Genomic DNA, 12,039 nt, shown 5'->3' with positions numbered 1-12,039 from the left:
CGTTATTACAGGAGACTGAACTGAAATCCAGTGAATATTTCCAGGTTTATAACGAACCCTTATAAAGAACCTATCCATATTTCCCCCATAAACATGCGCAACTGTTCGGAAACATCTGTTTGAGAGAGCATATCATTAATCGTTCGAATGTGCAGCTCAGTCTCCTTAAGTCTGACTGCAAAATGAGGACAAAACAAGGCGCATCTGTTCCTGTCGCCACCAGGAAATGTTCTGGCTGATATTGACGAGAGGAAAGAAGCAAAGCGCTGTTCCCCGTCCTTTCATATCACATGAACTCCTTCACTGTGATAAACATCCCCCAGTGAGCATTATCTTGGAATGGTGACTGTCACCAACTTTTAAGCAACATAAGGGATGAGTAAACACTGATTGGTCATTTATGTTATAGAGCCATATGTCTTCATACATACTGTCCTGAGTCATGAGCTTGTCAGTTCCACAAGCGAAGCGATTGAAAATGTTTACATCAACAGACTGATGTTCAGTAATCCCTCGCTTTACACAGAGGTTACATCCTGGGCGTAAATTGAATTTCGCATAAATTGCGGGGGGGGGGGGCGTTAGGGTTGGGGAGATCCCCAGAATTCCCCTGGCTGGGGGAGTGGGCAGCTAGCAGGGGCAGCCACGTGGTCCCCAGCTTCTCCCAGCTGCGGGGCGCAAAGCTGTTTGCAGCGCAGTTTCTCCCAGCTGGAGGAGCCACGGGCTAGAGTGGGGGGTGGTTTTGATTTGCACTAAACTCACGTTAGTGTGAGTTAAGTGCAAATCAAAATTGCGCTTCTTGAGGGTTTACTGTACACCAAAAACACGAGGGCTGTTTATTGCTCTAACTCCCTTGCTTGAACTCCTGACACCTAAGCACAGTCCAGATGAAATAAATGAAGGCCATTTTTGTAAGGGCCAAGGACTTGATCCTGAAAGGTGCTGAGCACCCTAGCCTGATCCGAGAAGACACTAATGCCCATGCTTAAATTAAGGCATATGCTTAGACCCATCTGTGGGATTGCTGGTGTGCTTAATGTGCTTTGATGGATCAGGTCAGAAGATCTAAAATGTTACAGTTCAAGGCCTAGTGCAAGAGGAAACTTTAAAGCATCTGGCCCTGCCCTTGGCTAATCCAAATTAATTTTAGTTCCTGTGTTTGATATACTAGTATCACTTCCTCATGCTACTGTAGCTTCCAAGCACACCAGACAAAAATTATACTTAGTTCCTGAACTATTTTAGCTGAAACCAAGAGGAACTTAAAAGCCTGTTATGTCCCACAGGAATATTGCTCAGTTACTCGCCCATCCTTTTATCCAGTGCTTTTAATAGGGAATATCAATCTTACAAAGACAGTAAATTCCATAAACTAGCATCTTAGATGATCTATCTTTGTGTTAGACAAGGCGCCCAATTCTGCTCTAATTTAAACCAGTATAAATTTGAAGTTCTTCCATTGATTTCAATTCAGTGTCTTCCACTTAAATCAGAGTAACTCAGAGCAGAATTTATGTCTGATCACTGATACTTGTATCAGATTCTGATGCACATATACCATAGGTTATACAACAAAACGCACTGTTTCTGTGATTACATCATCCCAATCCATAAGTGAAGTCCTGTCCTATACTCAGACTGCCTTTCTCCACAGACTAATGCACCCAATAAACATGTCTTCTCTCTATTTACAGCCTTACAGCAGGCTATCAAACTTCTTGAAAGCAATCCCAGCACTGTGGTACTTAAGTTGTCCTCCTGTCCCCGTATCACGCCCCAACTGTTGTTCATGTATGGATTTCCTTTTGGGGTCATATAGCCAGTACATTGAGAAAAGGAATTGTTACAATTGCTGACAAATGGAACTGCATGCAAAGTCTTAAATAGAGGCACGATTCAGCATCTGCTTGGTGAATTGAATGTATCCCAGGCAAAACATTAAAATGCATATGCTGAGGGAGTCAACTAAGGAGAAGAGAACTTTTCTGGATTAATATCAAACCCTCTTAAACCCCCTACTTTTAATCTAATTAATTGATAGTAGGGTTTGCTATCCACTTAGGGGAGACTTTTTAAAAAAGGAGTAGAGGACATAAGGCAATTTAATGGAAAAACAGCATAAAGTAGTTGAGAAGAGAGAGGAACAGAGAAAAAAAAAAGATTTTAAAATGAATTAGTAATGCAGAGAGAGAAATTCTAAAACATAATGGAAAAAGTAAGCTTCATTTGTATAATGACATATACAGCACATCACCTGCCCTAGTCAAGCTTTCAGGGTGGGGATGGGAATCTTGCGGTCCCTGTATATAGCAGAGGCTTCTTTTTAGATATTAAAATACAGGGTCAGCTTCTCTCAGTTGCATGGGTGAGAACCACAATACAACACAGATCAAGGTAGAGAAGTATTTACATTAGATGGGGAAAAAAAGTTTGGGAATTCAAACAGGCTTGGGAAATTAAATTTCAAAAAACAGTTCTAAGATATTTGCAAAACCTCAACCACTAGTCCTAGAGGATCACCCAGCTCTGTCTTAAATGAACTCACATGAGTTCGGGGCAGCATCCTATTAACTCTTTGGAAACTGTAGCTGACAGCACACACTGTCCCAAATTCAACTCAAATGAAAGTCCAAGGGAGTGGTCACTGTCCTTGCACTGTACTGGAAGCTGGGTGAGCCCTTAGTTCTTATTTGGAACAAAAAGATGAAGGTTTAGATACACTCAGAAGTATGGTTGGTACCCTCTAGCTGGTGGGAATGTATTGTGCAGTCCATGTAATCCAGGGAGCTGGACTCGACAGCTACACTGGCTGCCAGTAGAGAGAAAGGTAGCAGTTCAGAGACAGTAAAGCGCTTTTATGAGCATTCACTGGAAAGCCCTGCTATGAACCCAACAATGAACTCATTTCTGAGGTTGAAAAAAATAGATTAATTATTTCACAAAATAGTAACAATTGCAAAAGGCCTGAAGTGACACAAATAGAAAGGTTGTTGTGAGAATTAAGTTTGCAAACTCAAAATAGGAATGGTTGGGTATCTAAGGATACGGAGAGGAGAGTTTTAATGTGACTTCTAGTACATAAAAGTTGATATAAACGTCAGCTGAGCCACTGAACATTTTGTTAATTAATCTCCAAACTTTCTGAAAATCAACATCCCTCAGCTTCAGAGACTTCCTGCATGCTGGTGAGTGCAAACATGTTACTGCTTTTCATTTATGTTCGCACTTGTCCCGCCGTAGGATTATCTTCACATAAGCTTTTTAAAAATGAATTCACATGTTTCCCAGCTGCCCAACCTCAACCACCTGCACATCATTAATTTTAAAATCTCTTACCTGGACCACAGGATGGCTCCCTGTTGGTGCTTTGACTGCCCCTCGACTCCCCTCTGTCTCGTAGTGCGCCCGATGGTGAGGTTTTGGCTGCACTTCAATGCGCAATTCGTAAGAGCCAGACTGACTGGAGAGCGGCCACTCCAGAGGTGGGAGGGATGCAACAGGTACACTGGACAGGGAAAGATCAGGCAGTTTGAAAAACTTTCTGAGGTGTAGGTGTGATGCTGGCAAACCAGCTAACCTGTAATAACTTAACAGGAGAGGACAACTCGCTTGTGTGTGAACTGAAGAGATGTAAGCAGACCAGCAATTACGAGCCCCATTCATTTGTAGTGACAGGACTCAAGGAAGATGCTAAAAGTGTATACTTATGTCCTGCACAAGTTTATGAATGGAACCAAATTAGCTGGTAGAGGAAGTCCCATTCACTGTCTTAATAGCCTTTGCATTGTGTATGTGAATGTGTTCAGTCAACATTAAGAGCAAAGATGTGAGACACTACATGAAATTAATATTAATGTACAGGTTGAACCTCTCATCTGACACCCTTGGGATCAGATTCGTGCCGAACAAGGGAATTTGCTGAACTGTGGGAGGCCAATATTGTCTAGCGGCATTACCGACACTTCCACTGCTTACTGGGCTCTTAGAAGATATTTAAGGGGTGAATTAAAGCTAAATCACAGCACAGAACACTGAAAGCCAGGACTGGTGCCTGTTAAAAAACAAAACAAAACAAAAACTTTATGGGACCACGGGAACCTTGGCTACACCCATGATAAGTGGTCTTCCAGCTATCTAAAATCATGCTGCCTTACAAATGTTGCCAGATGAGAAAATTCTGGATTACAGATGTTCAACTTGTACTGCCTTCAGCTTATCTAACCCCTTGCCCATGGGGCCTGGCAATCCAAAGGGTTTCATCGCAGGCAGCTGCGATGAAAGTCTTATGCCCTTTAAATTATTGACAGAACGCTGCTCTGCACAGCACTGAGGGCTGGAGGCGGGAGCTAGCATTGCAGTCCAGGCAGCACGACGGGCTGGCTGGCCAAGCTCTGCCCCTTCCACCTGAGGCTCTGCTCCTTCCGGGGGCACAGATCTTGCCCCCCCACCTTGCCTGGGGGCCCACAAAAGCTGCTCCCCACCCCATCTATCTGTGAAATAATGAATGACGGGCAACTGCCTTACATAAACCAGTGTAACTGGATTACCTGTGTGTATATTTAGGAAATAATATATTAGCTTCCAAACAATGGGTCACTGCATGTGCTCAATAAAGAAGAATCTGTAGTCATATGCTGTGCTCAAAACACTTGACAACCTGTTTCAGTAATAAAAGAGAAACCTTGGGCCTGATCCTACCATCTCTAAACTGCTCTATGTTAAATAGAGAAGGTTTATGCTGTGGGACTGAAATTTCCCAGTAGTTTCTTGAAATACTGTGGAAAATGCATGGAAAGATTCTAGCAGATTCCACATCTAGAGGGTACATCTACCCTGCCCATTTTATAGCGCTGCCCCTGCTGCATTGTCATGTAGACCGTGTAGTCAATCTCAAACATCAGGCGAGAGCTCTCAGAGCACCGCTCACACCAGGTACTCAGAAAAGTACTTGTAAGCTTTTCCTCTCCCTAGAGCTAAGGTACTGGGGATGACCCCCTGGCTCCACTGAAGCCACTGGAAATTTTTCCATTAACTTCAGTGGGGTCAGGACTTCACCTTGTATACAATTAAAATCCATGATTAGCAAATCTTTCTGTACGCCACACTCCCTGCAGAGACATGATAGCTTCCTAATAAAATACTCTGAGCGTGCGCACTTATATCTGATCTTGGCTATGCACCTTAGATTTTGATCATTTTCTGTGAAATAATAAATCTCCACTTACTTAACAGTTGCGTAAACTGTGTGGGTGGGTGGGGGTTGTTTGTTTTTGGTTATATTAAAAGAACCAAGTGACGTTTCTCATACATGAAAATAAAGATAATAAAGCCCAAAAAACAGCAATAAAATGCTAAGGTTTCTTACCAGATACTACATTTTCCTGTCATTAAAGTACAGGAAAATCTCGTATCATAAAGTTACGGAAAGAGAAAATACGTTCAGTGCTGGCAATGGATCTTAACCAACTATTACCTCATTGACATAAACTTCAGCAAAGACTCCTCTGATCAGACAACCAACAGAATTTAATCTCCTATACATTTTGCATTAGATCTGTGGTTACTGATCCTAGAGACTAATGGGTTAAATCACTCTAGGTCCAAGTGTCTGGACTGCTGAGGAGCTTTGTTTCCCACTAGAGTCACATCAGTGGGACTCAAGAGCATTTGGTACCATAAAGGAGTGAGTCCATAATTTCCAAATGCATCACTGAATATTGGGGTACCAATCCTACAGCATGATCTGATGCAAAGGCACTTCACACAAGGATCAAGACAGGTGAATCATACTGCAGGACTGGGATTGAAAATGACTTGGGAGGGGAACTATTTGTGTTTGAAGCATGCCAGTGGCACTGAATAAATTACGTACAGTGCTTCCACTGATAAAGTCTCTCTCTTTACAGCAATGCAGCATATCAGTGAAGAATCTCAGATGTATTGGTGGGCCTGGGGATAGATAGGGTCAATGACTAAGCCTGGCCAGTGAAAATATACAAATGTGAAAAGTACAACATACCTGCAGATGGGTATTGCAGGCACCAGTTGCTTTGACCATGATGGAGGTACTAACAAAATAGATTCCGGTGCCGAGTTTCTCCTGTCTTCCTGATCGCAGGGCCCAAGATAGTCAACGGTCTGAAAGACGTGACATGGAATGCTGTTTTTGTGGGAAGGCACCGATGGGGGATCAGGGCTGGTCTTCCAAATTTTCGTGGGAACGCCACAGGGAGGATCCGTGCTAAGGTTGTTCATAGCATCCATGAGAGTAGAAGAGCTGGGCAACTGGGTGTAAGTGACCAAAGAGTTGTCTTCTCTCAAAGGGACGTGAGGAGAGGCTTGTGGAGAGGGGGTCCTTGACTGTCGTGGAGAAGCGGAAGGCGGCTGAGTGTTGCAGAGCTCGGTGCAAGAGTACCTCCGTTTTGCACCTGGTGATGAAGACCTTGAGTTGGGACGGGGTGATGGTGAATGTGATCCCAAGCAGGTATCCTCCGTGATGCTTGTTCGTGGTGACATTATTGGCGAGGTTCTAGGGGAATAACGAGTAGGGATGTTTTGAAACTGTGGACAAAGGTCATCACTAGGACCATTATTTGGTGAAACACACGGTGATGTGTAAGGAGATAAATTTGTCTCTGAAATGAAACTTGCAGATGAGCCGCTACTAGCAGGGCTCAAACACAGCGGTTCTCTGTAGGCCTCAAAGCCAGGGACAGGCAGTGTAAACCTTGGGCTAGCGGTGGCTGAGTTGGACAGATGTTCTACCAAAAGATCTGTGTCTCTGCTGCGGAAGGGAACCCCTGAATAAATCAGTTCATGGGATGGAGTGATCTCAATCCTAGGGCTCAAAGCAGAGGCCCCAGACTTTACAGGGTCCAAGTTGCATTTTGACCCTATGCTATCTGGCTGTCCATATCTGCCCATGTGATCTGCAGAAAGACTAGGAAAAGCCAGGGGGCTGTATGGCTTGAGGCCATAGTCCAAGACATCATCATGAGGGTATGTAATTCCAGAGGGTGGGCTGTTGGTTTTATGTGATGGAGTCGGTTCTTCTGGAAAAAGAAGGGTCTCTTTAAGACTACAGACTACTACAGAAGCTGAGCAATAATGGATTAAAAAATGCATATTGATAAAATGGATGTGATCTGCTATTAAGTGAATAGTAGTTTTATTAAACTATTTTTACAGCAGTTTATGCATGTGAAAGGTACTGGATTAACAGCTCAGGAAGCTTAAATCCTCAGAACAGGCGCAGGACGGACAATAACACTGCAAACTTCTCCACACTGTCCTGCCAATCTACTGCTACCTGAGCTCTGACACCTGTGGGGGTGAAACAGCAGTAGTCCATTTTCTGTGCCTGTTTAACCTTTGGCCTCTCTGCTAATGCTGCCAACAGGGTACAAATTAGTGCCAATTGTGGTGATGTGATTTTTGTCTCATTTCCTCTGCCAGGAACTGGACTGAGACCTAACATGTCCCAAAACCAGAACCCAAAGGGACTGAATAAAACCAAAAGATAAAAAAAATAGTTTTCTAATTTCTTATATGCAAAGTAAAAATAAAGATCAACACAAATATTACAATTGCCAATTAATTCTGTTTGCCATATTGTAGCTTTGCTGGTCCCAGTACAGGAGAGAGACAAGATAGGTGAGCTAATTTCTGTTATCAAACCAACTTCTGCTGGTGGGGAAGAGACAAGCTTTTGAATTTCTCAGAGCTCTTATTTGAGCTCGAAAATGTGACCAGAGCATCCCAGTATCAACTGTACCTTTGAGAATGAGGACTGATTAGTCATTTCATACCTAACCTGCAGCAGGGCCAATAGCCACCGCAGGCGTGGGGGGCAAGGTGTAGGGGCGCCCAGCTTCATACCCCCAAAAAGGGGTGAAGCCAAGGGCAGCTAGACCTTAGCACCACCTGGAGCAAAGTGCTGCCTCCCTTCCCCCTCCCCACACCCAACCCCCTGCAGCCCTCAGAATCCATGTGGAGCAGTGGAGTGATGCTCACACAGCATTTCAAAGGGTCTCCGAGCAACCGGCCACTACTGCTGCCACAGTAGCAGCGGCTGGAAGCTTCAGGCCCTTTTGAAACACAGGGTCCCCATTCATTTGCCCCTTCGCACCGCCCCCATCAGCAGGCCTGCTAACCTGACACTAAAAATGAGGGACTGAGAGACATGGGCTTTATGGCTCATCACAACCATTTGCAACTTAAGCAGCCCTTTTGGTCCTGTGACTGAAGAAGTGTTAATTGCTCGGTTCATGTTCAGTGGTTTATTGCTTCACAATCTGTCCCACCTTATGTTTAGCTGTGGCATTCCGATTACCTTCTTCCAGGCCTGAAGAAGAGCTCTGTGGAGTTCCAAGACTTGCCCCTTCAACCAACAGATGGCCCAATAAAAGGAATTACCTCACAAAGCATGGCTCGCTGAATAATTTGGAGTGGCAGACTCTTTAGCTTCATATTAGCTCAACAAGCCATTCAATAAGTCTCAAACAAGTAGTCAGAAAATGCATTATACAGTTAGTATTTAAAAATTAAATATGTATAGGAAAGCCAACCTATTTCTTATTCAAGCCAATTATTTCTTGATGTCAAGTCAACAAGCATTTTGTCTGAATAAGGAGTATATGGTTCAGCAGATGTTACGGTTCAACCTTACAGCTTTTGCTTATACAAGTCACATAGCAGGCCAAAGCCTACAATCATCTAAGAACACGGACTGAGCATCCCGCTCTATTTGAGAGCGGTGTCTGCAAGCCACAGTCTCCACTCTGCTGCCTTTGAAATCAATATCAAAATTTCCCACTAATGTCCCACAGTAGGGGGTCGATGGGAGAAACTCTCCCATTGACTTCTCTTGCTCCTCATGACCGGGGAGGATGATGGAGCCCTGCTGGTTTGATTTAGCCTGGCCTCCCTCGGGGGTGCTAAATCAAAGACTGACCACCACCACATTGATCTTTCGGTAAGTGTAGATGCACCGATTCTCAAACAGCACTCCAAGCAAGAGACCAGCAGTACGTATGTCACTTGGGAGCAGCGTTCCATGTTAGCTGTGCGCTTGTGCAGCCACTCAGAAGTCTCAAATGCCACCCAGCTGATTAGCAGAGACCCACAGCTCAGTTTTTGTTTCTATTGGTAGCATACATTCGCACATGCCTCCGTGCATATAAAAAATGTATTCCATGATTGGTGGGAAAGAAATCTGCATATGGATGGAAAAGAGCAGTGGGAATATTGCTCGGGAGGTACCAACTGTGCTTCTTATAAAAAAAGTGAATATTTTTCCATGAAACGTTTGCTCACGCTCATACACACACAATATCCCATTTTATTTTAGGGGTTATTTTGCACTATTTAGTGTTTTTTCCTGATAAAAAGAGAATTAATTAATTCATTCAATGGCAGTTTGCATTGAAAGCCTGAAGGATTTCAAAACTGTTGACTTTCCCATTTCAACTCAATCTTTTCTTATCAAAATAAACTCATGCTTCCCCTACTTCCCCAGATCACTTTCCAAGTGAAAAAACAAAATCAAACGCCCTTAGTGCTTGATTAAATGACACTTATTTATGACAACACAAGAAAAGCCCACTCCAAAATACCAAAAGCCACTAATTTGGGCTATTTCAGCTTTGTGTTCTGCACTGCCTCTGGGATGATGCATTTAAATAGAAAATTTTTTGTGGGTTATTTTCTCCTTATCTTCTATGGCTCAAAAAAAAGGCACTGAATTTTTATTTTACAGAGCCACAGACAACTCTCAAAGTCTCGCTTGCAGATTTCTTCAGGCTTCTATTAGCAGTTGCCTCATTTCACCACATCAAATGGCTGTGTATGGGGATTAAAACATGGAGATATACATATCTCACAGAGCTGGAAAAGACCACTCACACAGCAGGACCTGTCACCATCTCTGACAGATTTTTTTTTTTTTTAAATCTAACCTGCCCCAGACCTTTCAAGGATTGAATGCACAACCCTGGATCCACAAGGCCAATGATCTAACCACTGAGCTATCCCTCGCCCCATCAGAAGTAACTAATCTTGAGCAGGATACATTTTGATATTGGTGATCTCAAATATCAAATCTTTGGTATCCATTTGGGAAACAGACTGTCATGCAGATCATTCAAGTTCTGTGGCACCCAACCCCAGAGAGTGATCCTATCCATCCCTTACCGTACAACAGTAATATGCCCCTTCCCCATCATGCAAAATTACCCAGTCTTTATTTCAGTGGAATCATTCCTGATCGACACTGACGTACATGAGAGCAAAATCAGACCCCTCTCCCCCAACCAGACCAGGACATGATCTCCACACAATAGTAACTTAAATTTCTGCGTTGTCACTGATCACAGAACAGTTCTCCAGGCTGATCAGTGTCACACAGGGAACAGTAAAATGATTGCATGTTTCAGTTCCCAGATCAACTATGGCCCCTATCAGATATAGCAATGTCACACGGGCACATTATGAATGCCACAGACAGCTAGATGAGGTGTACAAAGGGGAAGCACTATAATTATTGGCCTCAGATCCTTTGTTATGTTTGTTAAATGGTGCCATTTCCCAGAATGAGAGTGTGGATGTGGATGTGCCCATGGGGGGCATGAGGGAAATTAAGAAACCATACATGGAGTTCTCAGAGTTGCTGCTGCTAACAACCCTCACTCCTTCACATGTTTTAAACTGAGCTACTGGTTTAATGACAAATTCACACATGAACAAATGTTAAAGAAATGTTAATGCAATAAAATTGTTGTGGTGATTATCATTCTAAAATCACTTTGCTCATTATTAAATTACAAAATATTTCCGAAGTCACTTCGCTCTGGCCAGATACTTCTTCTGTCAGGCCAAGCAGGAGAATTCACATCCCTGCTCCCATGCCCAGCAACAAACAACAACGTGACCGTATGTTCAAATAGCGCATTCTCATCCTCAGACATTCCAAGGTCTCTGTAGACTGTGTATACAGATCACTCACCCACCACATAAATCTGGCTGGCATTCTGGGTCAACAACACTACACACAATGACAATAAAACCCATCTTTATGTAAGCTGCATGGTAAGTTACTGATAGAACAGGCACATCACTGGCATCTGATCAAGAAACTAAGCAGAACATCTCTGCTCTTGGGGGGGAACAAAAAGTCAGAGGATCTTGACTGATTGAAAAATAGCCAAGACCTCAGTATTACATCTCCTGCAACAGAGAGCACCTCCAGCAGCACAGAGAGCTCTTTAGCACCACCATAGTATATTGGCTCAGTTCTGACTCACAGAGAAGGCTGCTGCTCACTGAATCATCTGCCTAACTTCCTGCAGTGCCTAAGTTTTTCTTGGAGTTCTCCCATCCAAATGTCAACTCTGCTAGGCTTAGCTGCAATGAAATCACTGTCTGAGGTGGTATGGCTACAACCCGTGTGTTTGTGACATCACAGTCTGTTGCCATAGAAATGGCTGTGATGTTACAAATGCAGCATTGTGACTTTGCAGAAGGAAGGAAGAAGAGCAGGTCAGTGTGGAGCAGTAATTCTTGCTTTAAATTTAAATCACTTTCTTTAGGGTCCAATTTGGTTTGCACTGAAATAGGGGGAGGGAGAGTTTTGCCTTTAACTTCAGTGGAAGCAGGATGGGCCCTTAATTAGGAGACATATCATGGTCAAGAGTTTTGGAATCTGTTCCAGGAAGGAATAAACCCAGCCAACATCCCAGCTCCCGCTGCTTGAGTGCCACAGGCGTTTGTTTTTGTAAACAATGGCAGGCTCCTGCCTCTAAGAGGGGAAGTGAGGTTGCTTCTCCACATGGTGGGCAGAGAACTAGAGTGACCTGCCCAGCCACTTTCCCTCTGCAGCCACAGGCACCAACAAAAGTGCAGAGCAGCCCAAACACCGAGAGAGAACCCGGGGGGACGGTTTAGCCAGATGGCCCTCAAGCTGTGCCCTGCCCCTCCAGGAGATGAGAGAAGTGTAGCCAATGCATAGTTGGGCCAGGAAATCTAGGTGCAGAGCAGAGGGCA

At 43.8% G+C, this 12,039-nt stretch overlaps 1 protein-coding gene across 7 annotated transcripts in view; it reads right to left on the bottom strand.

Moving 5' to 3' along the window:
* The window catches only part of NFATC2 (nuclear factor of activated T cells 2), a 134,179-nt gene that overhangs the window by 104,186 nt on the left and 17,954 nt on the right, over window positions 1–12,039 (bottom strand). For 2 of the 7 annotated variants that reach the window (XM_075011610.1, XM_075011615.1), the window contains exons 2-3: window positions 6,020–7,052; window positions 3,337–3,505 (exon numbers count right to left, since the gene is read on the bottom strand). In XM_075011610.1, the coding sequence (XP_074867711.1) occupies window positions 3,337–3,505; window positions 6,020–7,052 (1,202 nt within the window). Of the gene's footprint in view, window positions 1–3,336; window positions 3,506–6,019; window positions 7,158–12,039 lie in introns of those variants that run through there. The other 5 variants (XM_075011613.1, XM_075011614.1, XM_075011611.1 and 2 more) reach the window with 3 other exon arrangements.

This window comes from Carettochelys insculpta, chromosome 17 (assembly GCF_033958435.1).
Source record: "Carettochelys insculpta isolate YL-2023 chromosome 17, ASM3395843v1, whole genome shotgun sequence".
In the NCBI taxonomy this organism is placed as follows: Eukaryota; Metazoa; Chordata; order Testudines; family Carettochelyidae; genus Carettochelys; species Carettochelys insculpta.
Note: the sequence above shows the minus strand (reverse complement) of the source record. Positions and strands in the feature narration are given on the sequence as shown.